The 20,676-nt window shown below is 35.7% G+C and overlaps 3 protein-coding genes and 1 non-coding gene across 5 annotated transcripts in view; 1 reads left to right on the top strand and 3 right to left on the bottom strand.

The window, feature by feature from the left end:
* Positions 1-3,940: 3,940 nt before the first annotated feature.
* On the bottom strand, positions 3,941-8,876 carry LOC116013911 (polyol transporter 5-like). 2 transcript variants are annotated; one of them, XM_031253875.1, is made up of 4 exons: positions 8,747-8,876; positions 8,338-8,438; positions 5,881-6,080; positions 3,941-5,541 (listed from the first exon to the last, which is right to left on the bottom strand). In XM_031253875.1, the coding sequence occupies exons 3-4, from the start codon at positions 6,044-6,046 to the stop codon at positions 4,190-4,192; spliced, it is 1,518 nt and encodes a 505-aa protein (XP_031109735.1). In that variant the 5' UTR covers positions 6,047-6,080; positions 8,338-8,438; positions 8,747-8,876; the 3' UTR covers positions 3,941-4,189. The 2 variants fall into 2 exon arrangements, with proteins under 2 accessions (XP_031109735.1, XP_031109736.1); XM_031253876.1 differs by having other exon boundaries at positions 8,338-8,432; positions 8,747-8,765.
* TRNAS-GCU lies at positions 8,493-8,574 on the bottom strand. Its single transcript has one exon. It is a non-coding gene; the product is annotated as a tRNA-Ser (tRNA).
* Positions 8,877-9,451: 575 nt separating the features above from the next.
* LOC116013653 (protein CfxQ homolog) lies at positions 9,452-12,754 on the bottom strand. The gene is made up of 7 exons (XM_031253527.1): positions 12,319-12,754; positions 11,644-11,754; positions 11,425-11,523; positions 11,216-11,326; positions 10,825-11,128; positions 10,508-10,647; positions 9,452-10,421 (listed from the first exon to the last, which is right to left on the bottom strand). The coding sequence occupies exons 1-7, from the start codon at positions 12,454-12,456 to the stop codon at positions 9,885-9,887; spliced, it is 1,440 nt and encodes a 479-aa protein (XP_031109387.1). The 5' UTR covers positions 12,457-12,754; the 3' UTR covers positions 9,452-9,884.
* Positions 12,755-17,477: 4,723 nt separating this feature from the next.
* The window catches only part of LOC116013409 (probable chlorophyll(ide) b reductase NYC1, chloroplastic), a 4,459-nt gene continuing 1,260 nt past the window's right edge, over positions 17,478-20,676 (top strand). Inside the window, exons 1-9 of the mRNA XM_031253143.1 lie at positions 17,478-18,013; positions 18,463-18,541; positions 18,673-18,808; positions 19,123-19,197; positions 19,293-19,488; positions 19,591-19,659; positions 19,793-19,932; positions 20,024-20,146; positions 20,369-20,561. Of these exons, the coding sequence (XP_031109003.1) occupies positions 17,672-18,013; positions 18,463-18,541; positions 18,673-18,808; positions 19,123-19,197; positions 19,293-19,488; positions 19,591-19,659; positions 19,793-19,932; positions 20,024-20,146; positions 20,369-20,561 (1,353 nt within the window). The 5' untranslated portion in view covers positions 17,478-17,671. The remainder of the gene's footprint in view (positions 18,014-18,462; positions 18,542-18,672; positions 18,809-19,122; positions 19,198-19,292; positions 19,489-19,590; positions 19,660-19,792; positions 19,933-20,023; positions 20,147-20,368; positions 20,562-20,676) is intronic.

Genomic DNA, 20,676 nt, shown 5'->3' with positions numbered 1-20,676 from the left:
AAATTAGAGAGTATGGGATTGAATAATCGGTCAACCAAAACATATATATCAAATTATATGATATTTTTTGGTAGAAAATATGTCTAGTGTTGTTGTTATTTAAAGATTCTTTCTCCACACGCATTTGTCTTTTGATTTGATGTTTTGTATTTAGCTAGGCTTGTTTTATTAATTGACCCGTCGTTATATCGTGGATCATGGTTCATAAATGGTGTTGTTTCTGATCTTTATAAAGAAACGACTGTTGCTACATTTTAACGAAGTCTATATTTTTGGTGTATTAATTACAAAATGAAATTAGAGTGTATCTAAAATGAAATTGTCTCATATATTGTTTTTATATTAGAGAAAAGTGTCAAATTGGCCCCCTAAGTCGGGTGGATAGTGCAATTAGGCCCCCTAAGTGAAAAAAAGCTCCATTCAAGTCCCCTAAACCGGTAAAATTGTTCAATTGAGTCCAAAATGACTTGTTTATCAGGTCAAATTCATGAGTTGTTGACACGTGTCCTTTTTTAATTTTATTTTCAAAATCAATATTTTTATTTATTAAAAATATTATTTATTATAAATAAAAGATAAATAATATTTTAAAAAAAATTGAAGATGAACAGAGTGTCAGGACGGTTGGCCACCGGCGAGGTGTCGAAGAGGACGTCGCCGGTGGAACGACGGTGGACCGTGAAGCCGAATGGGCTCGTGGTAGTGCTCTGTAGAGTGAATACCAGGTCGGAATTGGAAGAGGAGATTGAACGTGGGAGGAAGTTTCCGATCAACGGTTGGAAGGCTTCCGCCGGCGACGGTTGTTGGCGGGGGGTTGACGCCAAAAACAAGCTTTGGAAATGGAGGTCAACAGGTCAGGTCAATATCACCATTTCTACACCTTTATTTACTCTTTTGTTTTTAAATATTTTTTTAATTTTGCCAAAAAAAATAATATTTTTTTAATTTATAATAAATAATATTTTTAATAAATAAAAATATTTATTTTGATTAAAAAAAGACATATGTCAAAACATTACGAATTTGACCTGATAAACAAGTCATTTTGGACTTAATTGAACTATTTTACCGATTTAGGGGACTTGAATGGAGCTTTTTTCACTTAGGCCCCCTAATTGCACTATCCACCCGACTTAGAGGGTTAATTTGACACTTTTCCATTTATATTATTAAATGAAACTGTAATGAATTGAAATAAAATTGTAGTTGTGCTCAAATGAAACTGAATAACAGTTTCACATATTTGAGTGTATATTGTCCAGTAAAACTGTAGTTTTTCACATATTTGAGTGTATATTGTCCAGTAAAACTGTAGTTATATCTAAATTTGAGTGTATATTGTCCAGTAAAACTGTAGTTATATCTAAATGATATTGTAGTTGTGTTGTAATGAAACTATAGTGTATATAAAATGAAACTGAAATACAATTTCACATATTTGAGTGTATATTGTCCAGTAAAACTGTAGTTTTTCACATATTTGAGTGTATATTGTCCAGTAAAACTGTAGTTATATCTAAATTTGAGTGTATATTGTCCAGTAAAACTGTAGTTATATCTAAATGATATTGTAGTTGTGTTGTAATGAAACTATAGTGTATATAAAATGAAACTGAAATACAATTTCACATATTTGAGTGTATATTGTCCAGTAAAACTGTAGTTTTTCACATATTTGAGTGTATATTGTCCAGTAAAACTGTAGTTATATCTAAATTTGAGTGTATATTGTCCAGTAAAACTGTAGTTATATCTAAATGATATTGTAGTTGTGTTGTAATGAAACTATAGTGTATATAAAATGAAACTGAATTACAATTTCACATATTTGAGTGTATAATGTCGAATGAAACTGTAGTTATTCCCGAATGAAACTGTAGTTATATCGAAATGAAACTGTAGTTGCGTTGAAATCAAACTGCAATGTATATTAAATGAAATGGAATAACAGTTTCACATATTTGAGTATATATTGTCCAATGAACCTGTAGTTATATCGAAATGATACTGTAGTTGTGTTGTAATGAAACTATAGTATATGTAAAATGAAACTGAATAATAGTTTCACATATTTGAATGTATATTGTCCAATGAAATTATAGTTATATCGAAATGATGAAATTGTAGTTGTGTTGAAATGAAATTACAGCGTATATAAAATGAAACTAAATATGTTATACATACAGAGCTACTTTACGCGGAATAGCGCGAACGAGTGCGATTTCTTTTCATTAAAAGAAGCGGCACCGTTTTGGACCATGATCCACGGTATAATTTGCAATCAATTGACATTAAAACCGATGAAAAGTATGTTAAATTGTAAACCTCACTTATTTTGTAAAGTTGTCCTATTTTTATTTTTAATGTTGAAATTAGCATTATCATTTGGTTTAGTATAGGATAATAAAATGCTCAGATTAAAGAACTAGAAGAAATTTTATTGCTAAACAAGTTTATTACGTACCCTAAAACTAATCATATCCAACTTGAGATTGTTTGCAACTCTATGTTGGGTTTTTTTTTTTTTGGTGGAGGAGGAATAACACCTTTATAATTCTTTAAATTTAATCTTTTCAGTATGTATTTAGTTCATGGGTTCGTAAGTATTTGGTTGCTAGTATTTTTAACTCTGTACTATTTCGAAATTTACTAAAATTAAAGCCTAAGGACTAAATTTACGTTCTAATAATTTTTTTAAAAAACTTGTTCTAATAATTAAGACACTAAATTTACACGACATAAGAGAGTGTCTTCTCATTTTATTTTTCTTTGTAAATATGGTGATTACGATAAACATATTCATACAATCAAAATGTTTTTATTAAAAAACAACATCTATACACCATAACTGAAATATTTTCGTTGTAAAATTTTAATTGTTATAGCATGGACCAGAGTTCATATTGCATTGTGAACCATGATCCAAAAATATGTGTTAGTATACATTTTTGTAAACAAATTGAAGACACATAACATGGTAATTGCATAGACATAATATGATTACTACGAATACATAAATTGTTAATTACAAGTATAAAATAGGTTAACTGTACTATAGACACATATAAGATATTGGTTAACATTTTATGTGTCTGCAGTTAAAAGTTTATGTGTCTGTAATTATCATGTTAAGTGCAGATACATAATATGTCAACTGTAAACATACAATCTGAAGGTTATTTTTAAATTAGATCTATATTGATAGGTAAACTCCGATCCATGGTGTCATTTGAGGCAAAATTTGTGCCCGTGACCTTTTGAGACCTTTGTCTAGCAATTGGACTGGACCACGATGCCACTAATTCACAGCTCTATCTTTGTTTCATGACAGTTTCAAATATTCTCACTTTTATTCTATGAATTTTTTTCCTTAATTTAGTAATTCAAAAACAAAAAGATACTGATAACATATATAACACGAAATTGTGAAACAGAATGGTGATAGGACTTGATGATATATTACAAGAGCAAAGAAGCCACATACACTGATTTCTAAAGTTAAGTCACAGGCTCAATCAGGCTCAGGCTACCTATATATATACCTGCATTTGAGATCATGCTTCATTTTCACTGTGAAACAATGGTCAGAACCTGCGAGAAAACTCATTTTTCTTCACGTTCTTTCATTGTCAATCAAATTTTTGAACTTTTTTTTTACCTCGTCCTGTTGATGTACAATGCTATGTGTTTCTTTCCCTCTTTCTGTTTAATTATTTGTCTGTTGGAGTTGCTGTGTGTATCACATTCTGAATAGTGTGCATTAGAGTGGGTACTAGCTAGTTGTTGAAATTCAATTCGTCGTACCTACTTCGTCAAATCTCCTTAATTAAATCATCTACGGAAGTGTATAAGGTAGTGGAACTGGTAATGAAGAAACTTTTCCTCGACAAATGGGAAAAAAGAAGTGAAACGAAAAGTCCAAAAATACTACTCCAACAACGATGATAATGGTGATATCTCATGATCATTACAAAAACAAATAGAAATTTATGTAGTAATGCATGAAGGGGACCTTTTTGGCAGTTTCCAGATCATCACTTCCCGAGCTAGAATAAATAACTTCATAAATTACGTAGTGAAACACACAAATATTCTTAATTCTACTAAATAATCACATCAAACTCCTAAATATTATGGATTAGCACACTATATATAACTAATAAAACCATACAATAAATTGCCCCATGCCCTATCTCTCCAATTCAATCTCTTTATCCTTTTCACCATCGGATTGTTTGTCCTCAAACAGTGACCCTATTTCCTCTAGGCTCATTCCTTTGGTCTCTGGCAATAGCAAGTAAAAGAACAGTGTAGCCACCACCATAACCCCAGAAAGCACAAAAAACATTCCTCCAAACGTTATTTTTTTGGAAATACTAAGAAACGTGGCCGAGACAACCCCACTCACCAACCTATTCACCGAAACTGCTAGGGCCGAGCCTTGGGCCCTGAGTCTGAGCGGGAAAATTTCAGCTGAGTAGACCCACGTGATCGGCCCGAGCCCAATTGAGAAGAACGAGACGTCGGCGCAGACCGCGAGGACACACAACCCGATGGCCCAAATGGGCTTGTGATGGGCGTGGAGGAGATATGTTGAGCCCAGCCCGAGCCCAGCCAGGGATAGGGCCTGGCCCACTGTGCCCAATAGTAACATGGGCCGTCGCCCGAAATTGTCCAGGAAAAGTGCTGAGACCAAAACAAAAGTGGTTTTAGCCATCCCCATGATGATTGTCACTCCGATTTGGGCTTTCCGGTGAGCTATTCCGGCGGATTTGAACACCAACGGCGTGTAGTAAACCACCGCGTCGTTCCCGGAGGCTTGCATGAAAAAATTTATTCCGATCGCCGTAACTAACATTCGCCGGATCGGCGCCGTCGGGCAGAGCAGCTCTTTCCACGCGCCTTGCCCGCGCCACTCGCCGGAAAATGCGGCGGCTTTTGTTATTTCCTCTAACCGTAAATCGGCTTCTTCTTCACTTTCCGATGTCCTCCGTAAAATCATCTTGGCTTCGCTGAGCCTCCCTTTCATGACGAGCCAGCGGGGCGACTCCGGCATCTTGATCACGCCGGCGGCAATGCCGATCGCCGGGACGCCGGAGAGGCCGAGCATGAGGCGCCAGCTAATGTTCGCCGGCAGCCCGGACAACAAAATGTTGGAAATGAAACCGATTAATATCCCAACGTTGATGAACACTTCCGGCAAAGAAGACAGAAATCCGCGGGTCATCGCCGGCGACAGCTCGCTAGTGTACACCGGAGCAATCATGAGGGAATACCCCACTCCGATCCCGGCGACCACTCTTCCGGCCAGTAGATAGCCGTAGGTCGGCGCAAGCCCCATCAGGAGTGCACCTATTATGAAAGTCGCCGCCGCCAATACTATGGTGTATCGCCGGCCAATCAAATCGGAAGTTTTCCCCGACGCCAGTGACCCAAACAACGACGACACGTTCAATAAGCTCACCAACAATTCATGCTGCACCGATGAAATCTTGAACGTTTCTTTAATGAACAGAACTGCACCACTCATAACCCCAAGATCTACAATAACCCATCCAAACAATTGATCAAGAAACTAGGAGTTTAAATTGTTTATAGCTGATTAGCTCAAACCAAAATCACTTGGATTACTACTAAGTCAACAGCCAAATTTACAAAAATCATCCAAATATTTTGTCAAGAAACTATTGAATCTTGACCGGTCTAAGTTATCTATATATAGTTAATCAGCTCAATTAAATTAAGAAGTCAGGGTCAATAGGATTGTTCTCATTAAGAATTGAATTACAACCTTACAGGTCATCAATCTGACTAACTTGACTGTGGAATGACTGGATCATGAAGGCATTTATCATTATGAAATCATGTGAAAGGACTTACCATAACCCAAGAGAATAGAATTGGTGGAAGCGAAAACGGCGCAAAGAAAAGCGAACTTGTTGAGACGACGCTTTTGGGGATGAGGGGAACCGTTGGGTCGAGATTCAACCATTGTGATTTCCATGGGATCTGGTATCCCCTTTGCAGAATCAATTCCCGAATCCATATTCCAGCTAAATCCTGGTTTGGATCAACTAATCCTGTGGGCGAATAAGAAAGATGACTATTGAGGCATTAATTGATTAACTACTGTACTGACTAGTAGCAGTAAAGGGCTAATGGCGTTCTTGGAAATGCATGCAATACGAAGGACTGAAAAAGGTAACGCTATTATAGGACAAGGAAACTAACTTCCTTATTTCACTCGCACACATAACAAGTGATGTAGCAAACTCCCATATAAGGTTGTTTAGTACATAATTAAACATCATATCATATCAACCCATTTTACAAGGTATTTCTCTGTTCACGACATGCAATTTGAGTGTTAATTGGAGTCACAGAAAAATTATTTTGCTAGAAATTAAATTTGCATATAACACATCAAACAATCATGTCTCTATAGTTGAGCTCTGAAAAATGAGAAAATGAAAGGTGGAGTTCATTTCTTCACACAAATTTCCACTGTTTATCTTGGATTTAACCCATCACCTACAGCACTTTATAAGGATATGCGGAGTGATCCATCACTTTCCTGCAGAGTGCATTTCACTTTCTTAAGTAGTGCATAGTGATTCATCACTTTTCTAAAGCAGCATGCAGATGATAACTGATATGATATGATGCATGCTAATTATTGCAACCCCAACCCCCTCCCCCAGCTCACCCCACCCCCACCCCCACGCAACTATCTTAATTGCTGCAACAGTTTATTCCTTGATTTCTGCAAACATAAATGAGTAACACTGTTGTTGTGTGTAAAGGATTCAAATTGTATTTAGTAAGGACAACTCAGTTGGTCACATGGTAAAATTTAAAAAGAAAGATCAAGAATCGAGTCTCACCAACAGCAGTGTTAAAGCAACCTCTCGAAGTGAGGGAATACTTGTGCACAGTAAATAAATGTTTAATCTTGTGTTCAGCTCAGTTATCATAATTTATATCCTCGCAAATACTCTGTCGGGACCCTTGAGGTTAGGGATTCATTGGGAGGAAAGAATTCAAATTGCAGGCTGGTGTGAGAATTCAATTGTGTGTACATAAATGAGGTTCACAATACAATAAATATTTTGATCTATTTTCCTGATAAATTTAATGATTACTATGTGGGGACCCATCTCGTTAGTCATTAGCCGTTGGTTTTAATGAAATCTGCCAAAACCCCTAAATCCTAACCCTCTGGTCAACACGAACTGGCTTTACCATGAGAACATGCATGACCATCTAGAACGAGAAAGCAATGGTATGATAACTTCCCGGCCGTTTAACTATTTTTTAATTTAAATCTAAATATATTTAGATGAACTTATGCCTATATACAAACATTATTGAGTATTAAATTTTCACTATTATTCAGAACGAAATGGCTCAAATCTAATTATCAACAATTCACACATTTTATTAGGATTTAATAGAGTTGATGAGTACGTACCAATTGGTCCCACTATAATATCCCTACATAGTTACAATTATATTTTGTCTTATCATTATTATTATTGGTAGTTCTGAAGTTGCTTTCATTATGAAAAATGTTTTAAAATAATAACACATTGCTGGAAATCACTTAATTTCCGACCACGATAAAGTGGTCGAAAATAGCCTTATTTCAATCGGAAACTCGTGTTTGGCCCACTTGGAGTATGCGGAAAAACCTTTATCACTATTTTCAACCACCACATGAAGTGGTCAGTAATAATGTCCACTATATAAAGTGATCGGAAAATTTGGTCACTCAACAAGATTACAGGGTTCGCAAATTTCAACCACCATGGTCAGAAATTCCGACCTATTCTCGTCCACCACAACCCTTCGACAAAATTTATTTTTAAAATGTCATTTTTGGACCATTTTTCTGGGTGGTCGGATAATAATAATAATACTAATAATAATAATAATAATAAGTCATATTTTCATTTTGGACTATATAAGATATTAGTTATATTACATTTGAGCTCTCTAAAAGTGCTTGTCATGCTTATTAGATTTGTGTTTTTATTATGTTATCCAAAAAATAATAATAATAAATAATTATGTAATGTATGTGTAACAAACAACAATAGTGAGGAACATAGAGGAAAATACAATGAGAAATACTATGTACTATCTTTCAAGGTTTGTCTCTATCATGAACTAGAATAAAATTACATATATTTTATTTTAAAAAAATGAAATTTTAAGTGTTTAAGTTGTTAATATATATATAACAAAAAAAGTGATATATTTCAAAATTGTATATTATATGGCATAATTTTACGTAATTAATTCATGATAAAAATCATAAGCAATATCCTTAATTACCTCGAGCATATATAAAGGAGGAATGCAATAAATGGTGACGGAAACAACCTGCCAAATGCCACTATATATTCTGCTAAAGCTCTGGTAAATGCACCCTGCTCCTGTACAACAAATTCGAATAACAATAAAGGGGGGAGAAAAACAAAAGTGAAATACGTCGCCTGAGAGATTCGAACTCTCGCGGGGAAACCCCATGTACTTAGCAGGCACACGCCTTAACCACTCGGCCAAAGCGACGTTGTTGATCTAAGTCTCTGATATTTTATATTAACCGAATAAACTATTGCAAATACAATAAGCTCAAGCTACTCAGCAATGGAAGTGCGAATGTGGAAGAGAAAGGAGCAGGCTTATTTAATTAAATATGGGAAAGAGGGGAAAAAGGAAAAGAGAGAAGAAGAAGACATACCAGATTAACTGCAGCTGATGCTTTTCCATCAACTTACATTCTTACACTGTTTCCATCTCTGTATATATAGTAAGCTTATCATAATTAAGGGTGGTGGTAATGTACTAATGTATATATAGTAGTAGGAATATAATTAATGAAGGTACTAACTGCAGCCAATTATTGTTTCTCTTTTCTTTTCTGCTGTTTTTGGGGAGGATTTAAGGCTTTAATTCCTTTAAATGCCTTAGGCGTGGAACGAGCTGAGGAAGGAAGAAAGGCAAGAATTGTTTGGTATGATAGATGTTTATGGGGGCTACTATTATTGTTTGGTGCTAATAATCTTGCGTACGTACCCCCTCTTTTTTTGTCGAATCTATACCTTTTCCGACACTCCAAAACATGTCAAATGTAAAGCAAACTAAAATAACTGACTAACAAATGTGCTGTCGCCTGGATCCAGTATGGGAAAGTATACTGTGCCGATCAACGATATATGCGTATATGAGGGAAAGTCTAAGATACCTATGTTGTCTCATACCACTCTTGAGACAAATACTAGGATTAGTCTGGCATAAGCTGATAAATTTATATATTAAAAAATGGTGGTTATGCTATGGGTAGAGATGGTCCAAGCTGTTATCTGTCAGCACAAGAGGCCAAGAGGGTACAATGGTCAAATTACTCATGGACAAAAGATGCATTTCAGCCATTACAAGATTACAATTCAAGTAAAAACTGGAATTTTCCAATGACTGGAGAGGTGGGAATTCATGAATTACATATAGAGACAGCATATTGTCATTAAAGAATATAGAATACATTCCACCATTCTACTCTCCTATAAATCTATAAACATCCTCACAAAGAATTCTCCTATCACATAAAGAATGTATAGACTCTAAAAGGGCATAAGTAAATTTAAAGAACAAACAATTATAATGACCACAAAGGTAAACAAAAAATGGGACAAGTGAGATCCAAGATCAAGATTCTGCCAATCCATTGCCAAACCGCCACAAGTCATTGCAGATCTTAAACTTGATAGCCATGATTCTTCAGAAATTGAAACCACAGACAACAGATTTTATTCATTACTTGTAATTAGAGAGAACTTTATTCTAATGTGTTTCTGATATTTGTTGAGCCTAGCAACCGCTTATTGAGATAGCAATCGGAGGCCAGCTTCTAAATCCTCCAGTGTAATGGTCAGTAATTCCTCGGCGTCTACACAGTCAAAGCTGAGTCTGAAATCTAAATTTTCTCTCGCATTAACTAACATTGGATCCAGTAAGCCTCCATTCATCTCCTTGCGCTGCTTTTCTGTGGTTTCCCTCTTTATAAGAGCTGCAACAGTTTCAACACTACATGAAGGATGCAACTTGAATCCAAACAGCAAACTACCTTCAGCTTGATAAGTCATTTTAAGATGAAGAATCGTGGCAAGATCTTCGATACTAAAGTCGTTAAAGTGAAAGTACTTGGTCACCCTCCTACAAAAGCCTTCATTCGAAGATATTACACGCTTCATAGGTTCACTATAGCCTGCAAAAATCACTACAATTTTCCCACTATCCATGACAGACATTATCTCCTCTAATGCTTCTAAACCATAGTCCTTATCATCAGCCTTCTGCATGGGTATTAGTCGATAGGCCTCATCAACAAATAGAATCCCCCCCTCAGCTTCTTGAATCTACAGATACACCCATTGGCTTGGTCAAAAAAGCCTCTAGAATATGTGATGTTAAACAGATAAACATTCTGAATCACAAAATTTACCTTTCTCCTTGTCTTTGGTCCCGTATGACCAACAAATTCCCCAACAAGATCTGTCCTCTGTACTTCAGTTACCTTGTCAGTCGGAAGAATGCCCACCATATGAAGTAGTTTTCCAAGTACTCGAGCTATCATTGTTTTTCCTGGAGAGTAGTTGAGAAAAACTAAGGAATCCAATTGGAACCTCTAAATGCATACAACATTTAGACATTATACAAAACATAAAACTTGGAATATATATCATTCAAACAGAAGCATACATTAACAATTAGGGAATTCACAGTTGGACAAATCATTTAGAATATAAATGGCATCAATACCAGTTCCAGGGTTTCCAAGGAAAGCAATGTGAGGTGGTCTTCTTGCACCAACTTTCAGTCCCAGGGCCTGACGCCTCTCATCCAGTAGCATCCCCTTGGCCCATTTTCGGAGTTGCACTTTTAGCTCATGTAAGCCCACTATCTTTGATAGTTCATTTTCAAGTTCATCCATTTTTGCCTTGGTTTCACCGCATGCTTCGAGGGCTTTACGTCTTCGCTGCTCCTCAAGATGTTTATGAAGAAGTTCTCGCAATTTTTCATTTCCAGGGCCTTGAGAGAGATGATTTAAGGGAGTCATTCCCTCCTGCAATTCATATGTTTCACAATCAATATTGATTAGAAAAAGGACCAGCAAATTATTAATACTTGAATGAATTACAACATTTTATACATTGTCTTTGACACTACAATCAGCATTATGCTCCAACAATGTCTTCACTGTTGAATAGTCTTCGACTCGAATTGAGTGCCAAACAGCAAGGTGCAATGGAGTCATCCCATTCTGCAGACATATAAAAAAGAGTGTTGGAAATTTTTTTGATTGACACTGCATTTACAATGTCAAAGTAATTGAGAAAGCAATAGGGAAAAGAAACACACATTTGCTCTGGCTTCAACAAGAGCCCCATGAGAGAGAAGCAACTTTGCAGCTTCATTACATCCATTCTTAGCAGCCATGTGCAATGGCGTCTCCCCATACTACAAAAGTGCAACATATGAAACAAGAAAGAATAAGGTTGCAATATATGATGAGCTAGAGTCCTTCATTTGATTGGAAAGAAAATACAACAGTATTCAAATTAAAGAGAGCTTATTTACCATGTTCTTTGCTTCCAACTCCACCTTTTCTGGGCCTTGGAAACCAAGCAAAAGTTTAACAATCTCAATATTATTGTAACCAGCAGAAACATGAAGTGGTGTCTGTGCCATCTACATCCAAATAAAGCAATGTATCAAGGAATAATGCATTTGAAAAGAACCTTCAAGATTACTTCACAGTGTATATAATGTCATCAATTGGGGTTTTATGGACTCCACAAAAGAAAACTAACATATTATCAGAGTGATAACTTCTGGAACATTAACCTCTCATGCTCCCTCTTTGAAACGCCTATTAACCTATAACTTCTTTCCAATTTGGTTGCTACTTTATGCAGAATTTAGCACAGCAAATAGACAAAATGGAAAAATGTTCAATTGGCTATCACTTAGCAAGATTCAGTAGTTCTTCCCCAATCATAGTCACATGAGATCTATCTTTCATCCAATTTCTTTGCTCTTTTCTGTTTCCCTAGCAATGTTTCTCCATAACACACAATTATGGAATTCAAGATTTCAACGGAATTGATACCCAAGAACCATAAGTAAAACCAAAAAACTGAATTTTTGCAACAGATTTCTCAATCAATCAAACATTTCCCAAGAAACAGAAGTCATCACAAAGTCAAAGCATACATGTAAATTAGATTATAAACACACAAACACAGATCTTACAACGGGGTTACGTTCATTGAGGAGAGAAGGGTTGTCATTAAGCATCTTGTGGAAGGCATTGAGATCCCCAGATTGAGCAAACCCATGGATTGTTGTGGGTCTGGAAGACTTTGACCTCTGATCCCTAGCCCTCTGCATTATTTTCCTCGTTTCCTGTTAGCTTCTTCTCCCCCAATGAAAAATCAACAAAAGCAAGAATGGAGGCCTTGCCGACAGAGGTTTAAGCGGCGTTTCTGGGGGAAGGGTGGCCGGAGGGTGGAATTGGGGGTTGTCAGTTGTCAGAGGAATTTCGACAAACAAGTCATGGGTGGTCAGGCGAGTGTGGAAACGAAATGAAAAGAAAAGAAAAAGAAATGTAAGATAGGAGAAAAAAAGGGAAATTTCTTCGGTTGCCTGGCCTTGGCTGGCTGCCAATTGCTTGCCAGCTTAGTTTTGAATTTCCCTTTCTTCCATCTTTTTTCTATGGCGCATGGAGTTCCACCGCTGGCCCCACATCGCTACCGTTTGATTGCCTATGAAATTCATATTAGCCGTCCATCACTGTACTAACGTTGATGGTCCCACAACTTCATTGAGCAAAAATACAATCATACAACTTGCAATGGCTTTGGGCCTATGCAAACGAAAATTAATCTTAATATGGTACATGCTTAAAATTACTTGCTCAGGACAACAAAAATTTGGCTAAAGGTAATTTTATTCAATAAAAATAGATAACATTTAAATGTAATTAACACTATTAACGTTAAAGTGGAAAATAGATGACATTTAAAAATAGATAACATTTAAGTGGAAAATATTAACAATATAGTACATGAAACACGTGTTGTTTCCTTATTAGTTATCTCCAGCACTATTTCTGGAGAAAACTTTCATGTTTTTTTTCAACTAGTAGTAAACTTTCAGAATCTTTTGGTGGAAGGCTTGGGTCCTCAAATTTTAACTATCCTTCAAGTAAGAATGTCCATTATTACGGGATCTTTGGTTGCAACGAGAGAATTAAGGTGATGAATTGCAACTCCTTGAGAGAGAAATAATGTAGAAAAAAAGTGAAATTTAAATTCCAGTGTTTAATTTGCATGAATAGAATTATGAGAATTTCAATTCTAGTGTTTTAGCATTTGATCAGATAATAGTTGGTGGTGTCATGTCTTCTATGCCTTCCGATATGCTGCTGGCAACCACTGTGCAGCCGAGCTCAGGGCTCGACCTGACCGTGACCCAGGCACACGAAGAGAGGCAAGGACAAACCACTGTGAGCAACAATGAGCACTGATCGAAGAGGTCAAAGGGGTCAAGCTCACCTAACCATACTTCGATCTGGATGCTCTCTTTGTCAGGGTTGGAGCCGGAGTCCCTTCTCGATAGGATTTGCTCCACCCTACCTACTCTGGAGGACACCTCCAAGTGGTCCACAAAGCTGGTTGGAGAGCAAGGTGCTCGGGAGTCGGGACATTATTCAAGTATATCTTTTACCGATCTTTTTCCTTCAATATTTTTCAACAACTCATTAAGGGAATATGAGTAAATTCATTATGAAACTAGGCATTATCAGCCAACATTACATCAAACAAAGAAGGAAACGAAACATAATTCCATTTCACACGACCTGGCCTAAAAATGATATCTCTAGCAAAAAGATGACTTGTAATATTTGTAGATTGCTTAGTAAATAAAAATATAATGTTACCAAAATGCTTAGTTATTTCCTTGATATCTTTTACAATAAGATCAAAGGAAGAAAAATCATCATTGGACTTCAACCCATCAATGACTAGCTGGGCATCATCAGTTACTAGAACTTGATTAACTTGATTCCCTTTTACTTTAGGAGGAAAAATGCCTGCCCCATTTATCTGCTTAGCTACTATAAAAATGCCATTAGAATCTCTTAGAATGCAACAAAATCCCATATTTCTGGAATCTACATATAGAGCATTGTCCACATTGAGTTTATACCAACCTTCAAGGGGTTTATCCCATTTGACATCTTGATGAACCATCCTGGAACTGCTTCTAATATTATTTGTCTCAAGCCAGCTTCGAAGGTAAAATTTTGCTTATTACACGCATTGGGCATAAGAGATAATGCTCATGTTCCAAAGCTTCTCGTTTTTGCCTTCCAAATATTCCAACAAGTCATGACTAATTTTAAGCAAGTAAGTTCATCCAAACAGTTGAGATAATTGCAATCCCCCAACCACACAAAGTAATTTACTTACCTTCGAAATTAGTTGAGGTGGAATTATAATTCCCTCCAACCAAATAAGTTGTTAATTCAATTTTAATTTTAAAAAAAAAAAATCAATACTTCTTTTTTGAATACTACTAACTCTATTACAATGCATATCTGTTCATAACTAGCCCGAACCCACCACCTCCCGTATAAAGGGAAGGGTTTGATGCCACTGGACCACAAGGTCCTTGGCAAAAAAAAAATAAAAAAATCAATACTCTAATTTAACATTTTAGATTAGATTATTATAATTATTATTATTTAAAAATTATGTATTTTAATTATTTTGAATAAAAAAATCAGTAATCTCACACTTGATTTCAAATCCACAAGTGCGTATATACAAAGTTAACCCGAGCTTACACGTTTTTATGTTCTTTTGGGATTGAAAACTAAAGTTGAATAAATTAGTCCATTATTAATATCATACTCAACCTAAGAATCCTAATCAGATTCTTTACTAATAAAAGTATTAAGTTATTATTAAGTTATTAACTATTAAGAGAGTGCCTCGTACACCCAATATAGTTGATAGTATCTGAGATTCCGGCCATATTCTATTTTCCAAAGGAGATACCCAAATAAAAACACTTACTTGTTTACTAGCTACAGAATTTCTCCAATTTTTTAGAAAATAGAGAATTGAAGAATAAAAAATAAAAAAATTGTTTACTAGTATGATTTTTCATTTTGAAAACTGAAAGTTAAAGAACTTTATTTTTCTAAACCTACTGAAACACAAAGAGTCAATACCACATTCACTAAGGCCTCCCATATGCGAGTGTAACTTGGTGTCATAAACCACAAGGTCTCGGCTACTTGCATTTACTTATATAAACATAACTTATTTATTTACGCTTAAAGTTATTTATTATCCACATTATCACAATTAAAACTATGACTCTAAGCTAAGTTTTAGATTTTGACTATACTCATCAATATATTATTGGTATGGATATTTTAGTTATGTGATATCCTAATATAAGTTTGATCTGAATATCGAATATTAAAATTTCACATATATTAGATTTCAAAATAAAAATTATATATATTTCACCCAAATAAATATATCCAAAAATATTTTAAATATTAACAAAAAATTTAATATTATCTAAACCAAATTTTAGACCAACTCTAATAACTTAAAAGATAAGATCTACACATGCATACCATTAACTATGTAACGAATTTAATTTGTCTTTTCCAAAGAAAATAAATTTAGGTGGCCGAAATAATTGAAGAGGACAAAGAACGATTAAGGCATGGCAATTTGAACACGCTAACCTTGTAATCTTGTATGTTTATGTATCTTGGTTTGGTTACTTTGCTTGTATGTATAAAATTAGAAATTTCAATGCACCGTATGGTATTATATATTTGATAATAATAATGTATCATTTACATTATTAAATAAGGCAAAAACTTGTGTGAGACCGTCTCACCATGAGACGGGTTGGGTCGGGTCGCATCAAGGTGCAAATGTAATACTTATATACACAAATGCCATACTTATATGCTCAAATGTAATACTAATCAGAAATAAAATTTTTGTTACTTATAAGGTTAAATGTAATACTTTTATGTGAAAATACAATACTTTTACATTTCGATTTAAAAGTATTACATTTTTCCACAAAAGTATTATATTTGCCCTTATAAGTGAGGGTCACTTATCAACATTACTTATTATGAAAAATGTATTACTTTTTCTCTAATAAGTAACAAAAATTGTATTCTTAATTAGTGTTATATTTGAGCATATAAGTATGACATTCGCACATATAAGTGTGACATTTGCATGGTGCCTTGACCTGACCCGACCCGTCTCACGAATAAGGATCCGTGAGACGGTCTCACACAAATGTGACCCATTAAATAAAAATATATAAATTTAATAAAGATTTATTGGTGAAAAAACTTAAACATTTATACTTAATTATGATCATATTCATATTTTTTAAAATTTAAATATAATCGTAAATTTTCATAAATGTTTTTTTAATCAATAAGCATTATAACACGTATATTAGGTATATAAAATACAATTACACTCTTCCTTTCAAAAAAAAAAAAATACAATTACACTCTTTAAAAAATAAAATTAAGAATATAATTAGTCACATGAAAATGACATGCACTAACTTCAATTCAGCCCATGCGTGGTCTGGAAAATTGAGAAGATTTTTATTTCGTAAACACAATGCCTACCAACATAAGGTCGGCACTTCCATCTTCTAAAGTCTCAACAACAGTAGAATATTCTTGTATAGACTGTTCAATTTATCACAAGAATAAAATTTGAGAAAAATAAAATAGAGTCGAATTTCATCAGCAATAGAGTGAGAGCAACCTTTCAATGTGAGGGAGACTCACTGTGCATAATAAACAAATGTCTAGTTTTTGTGTTCATTTAAGTTACCATGATTTACATAATTTTAAATGCTCTGTTGATTCGGACTAAGAACCTTAGAAATGTGAAGAGCATTCCTTGTACGCAGTAAGTAAATGTTTAACTTTTGTGTTCAGCTGAGTTACCATAATTTACATCATTTCATGTTATGTTGGTTCAGACTAGGAGCCCTAAAAATTTAAAGTATAAAATATAATTCGACAAGATCAGAAAATTTGAATTATAGTTATTTAGAATTTGTTTTCCCCTTAATTAGAGATTTTGAATTTAAATTTGGAAATTGGCACCTTTCATAGTTATCCAGCCAACTTGTTAGTTAAGTGCAGCGTAGCAAAGCAAAGCAGTTAGCAGGTGGACAAGTACAGGTCCCAACCCTTAACGGAAAAGGGACACGTAACATGAGACCCAGTTGAGCACGTAGGACCTCGAAGCGTGGAGATGAAGATTGGGGTAGCTCATTTACATTTCCTCGAAGATTGGGGTAGCTTTAACGTGTGGTCATCACACTACACTCTTCTCTCCCCTTCCTCAAAACCCCGTTTATATTCTCCCACAATCCCTAAAACCCAAAAATAAAAATCATATTTTTAACGTTTTCATCTCCCACCCACCGCAAGAATTCGATCCTATTTCAAGATAGAATCGTACCCTTTCCTGTATAAAGTGTAGCGTTCCAAACAAAAAAAAAGAAAAATATCTTATTTACGATGGCCACGGTGGCAAAGTTAAACTTGTCATCACTAGAGTGCCACCACCGCCGGCCGCCGCCATTGGGGGGCTGTTTCCGGCGGAGTGTGGGTGTCTTGTATCCGTTTGGTGTAGAGGGTTGTGGGAGAATTAGGTTGAAACCGTGCAGGGCTTTTAGATCAGGGGAGGGAGGTAGTGAAGAAGAGGAATTTGACAAGAAATATTGGTGGGAGTCTCAAAAAGGTCTTGATAATTTGGTCAGGGGTTTCAGGTCTGCTGTTTGGAGCTGCTCTAAACCAAGTTTAAGGTCAGATTATAAATTTAGGGAAAGGTTGGAGAAATTAGAGGAGAATTTATTCTTGGTATGTAACAACTCATGCTTTAATTTTACTTCTTCTTTCTATTTTTTTCCTCTAAAATTTCCTTAGTTTTGTATTTGATTTGATTTGATTTGGCAGAATCCTGGAGTTATTGTTCTTTATTTTAATGCTACTTGAGCAAGTCTAGCATTCTTTTCTAAACAAAAACAGTAATGAAATGATAAAATTAGATATTCTTTGCTCCTAACTTCCAATTATTTCAATCCAATTCTTAATTGTCTTTTTCTTGTTTCAGTAAGCTGAATTCTGTTTATGTAACTGTGAGTGGGAGGTTATAAAAGTCCATTCTTGGGGATGGGTAGTATAGGCATAGGCTTGGAAAGAAAATAGAGAAAAGGTTTCATGAAGTTTTGTGTTTTGAATTTTTATGTTCATATACTTGTAGTATTTAAATGTTATATATTTGGCTTACCTTCTTCTCAACTGGACAGTTGGCTCTATATGTTGGGAGGTATATTGTGACTATGATGAGCACTGGAGCTATATTGTTGGTTGGATTTCAATTGTCAGGTTAGCTAATTTTGTGCTTCTTTGCATTATAAATGCTAGTTCCTTAATAAGGTTTCACAGTTTAATGATAAATACTTATCTAATTCTATCTATGCACCTATGTTGTAATTGGATGGATGCAATTTTTGTAGGAGGGGATAGTCAGATGAATGACCTAATATGGTATAGTTGGCTTGGAGGAATCATCATTGGGACTATGATTGGGTCCAATTTGGTTTTGGAGGAAGTCAGTCGGGCTGGTCCCCGGAATGTTGTAATAACCGGAAGGTAATGTTTTGTGCGAAATAAGTAAAAGTGATATGCTACTTAGTATTGGAAACTTGTTCTGGAGAAATGCGTTTTGGTTTTGGTTTCATCATCCGACATCATAGATTATGCTAAATAACATCATAAGGTCGCTCAATGCCAATGCCCTAAGCACTGGCTTCATGTTTAATGATCATTGGAGCTTGTTTCGAGTTGACCTAAAATAATTCTTCTGCTTGTTTACTCGTCATCTTACTTTTTGAGAAATTCATATTGCGGCTAAGTTTGTACATGGATTAGGCGGTATTGCTAATGATTACTGTTAATTGGTGCAGTACAAGGGGATTGGGGAAAGCTCTGGCTCGAGAATTTTTACTTTCTGGAGACCGTGTTGTTGTTACCTCTCGCAGGTCCATTAAAATAATGAAATCCATATAATTCATTTGCATACTCTTCTATTGATTCTTTTGAGTCTGGTCCTAATACTTGGCTTTTCTGAAGGCAGCCCAGAATCGGTGGACAAAACTATCAAAGAGCTAGAAGAGAATCTAAACCAAATGATGAACACTACAATTGGCTCGTCTAAGAGACGTTTGGCTCATGCGAAAGTGGTGGGAATTGCTTGTGATGTCTCTCAACCTGAAGATGTTAGGAAACTGGGAAAGTTTGCAGCTGATGAACTTGGTTCCATTGACATTTGGGTAAAAATTTATAATTTTTAAAAAAAAAAAAGAAAAAAGAAAAGAAAAATTCCTTATTGTCTCTATTTTTTTGTTTTAAAACTGGATTACCAATTTAAACAGGTGAATAATGCTGGGACGAACAAAGGATTCAGGCCTTTGCTGAATTTCACCGATAATGACATCCAAGAGGTATGTACCAACAATGACTCCGAAGGTCCTTTACTCTAGTTACCAGTTCTATATCGTTGAATGCTTCTGCCTCTGGAGGATTTCTATAATACTCAATTTGACTGATACTCCAGAATTGTTTTTTTTTGTATAGATAGTTTCGACAAACCTCATAGGGTCTATACTTTGCACTCGAGAAGCCATGCAGATCATGGCATCTCAGCATAAAGGGGGTCACGTATTTAACATGGATGGTGCGGGATCTGGAGGGTCTAGCACTCCTCTGACGGCTGTGTAAGTGTCACAGTCCCAATTAACTCTTGAACACTATTGAGGAGCTATCTGCTCGTTATAACTCAATTTATGGTATATTCTACTCCCACAGATATGGGTCAACAAAATGCGGTCTTAGGCAGCTTCAATCGTCACTTTTCAAGGAGTGCAAGCGATCAAAAGTTGGAGTGCACACTGCCTCCCCAGGCATGGTTTTAACGGATTTGCTGTTGAGGTACACACAAAACTATTAAATCTAATCAATTAACTAGTCTGACCATTCATATGTTCTCTTATATTTTCAATGTGGGACTCTTAACACTTATACAGATGATGAAAAATTCTAGTCCCCAATCCTCCATTGAAGAACAGACCTAGACTCATTGAATCCCGAATCTTTTCTCTGTAGTCACTGGTCCCGAAATATTTGACAGCTAACTCTAATATATTGTTGCAGTGGATCGAGTGTTAAAAATAAGCAGATGTTTAACATCATCTGCGAGCTCCCCGAGACTGTGGCTCGAACTCTAGTACCACGGATGCGGATTGTAAAAGGAAGTGGCAAGGCTATTAACTATTTGACCCCGCCAAGGATATTAATCGCTTTGGTTAGCGCTTGGCTGAGACGAGGCCGTTGGTTCGATGACCAGGTAACCTCATACTCCCCATGCCTTCATTTCATTTCTCGGATAACAAATTATATCATTTATGACTTTAATTCTCCCCCCCCCCCCCCCCCCCCCCCCCCCCCCCCCCCCCCCCCCC

The sequence above is a fragment of the Ipomoea triloba genome, chromosome 3, assembly GCF_003576645.1.
Source record: "Ipomoea triloba cultivar NCNSP0323 chromosome 3, ASM357664v1".
NCBI classification, from domain to species: Eukaryota; Viridiplantae; Streptophyta; class Magnoliopsida; order Solanales; family Convolvulaceae; genus Ipomoea; species Ipomoea triloba.
Note: the sequence above shows the minus strand (reverse complement) of the source record. Positions and strands in the feature narration are given on the sequence as shown.

What these genes read in the sequence shown, in the direction of transcription:
- LOC116013911 (XM_031253875.1), bottom strand. Translation starts at nt 6,046, where the DNA reads ATGGATTCGGGAATTGATTCTGCAAAGGGGATACCAGATCCCATGGAA. An exon ending in TTCTATTCTCTTGGGTTATG is followed by an intron (nt 5,542 to 5,880) that starts GTAAGTCCTTTC and finishes GGGTTATTGTAG; the next exon opens with ATCTTGGGGTTATGAGTGGT.
- LOC116013653 (XM_031253527.1), bottom strand. Translation starts at nt 12,456, where the DNA reads ATGCAGAGGGCTAGGGATCAGAGGTCAAAGTCTTCCAGACCCACAACA. An exon ending in TTGTTGAAGCCAGAGCAAAT is followed by an intron (nt 11,327 to 11,424) that starts GTGTGTTTCTTT and finishes ATATGTCTGCAG; the next exon opens with AATGGGATGACTCCATTGCA. An exon ending in CCTTGGAAACCCTGGAACTG is followed by an intron (nt 10,648 to 10,824) that starts GTATTGATGCCA and finishes ACTACTCTCCAG; the next exon opens with GAAAAACAATGATAGCTCGA.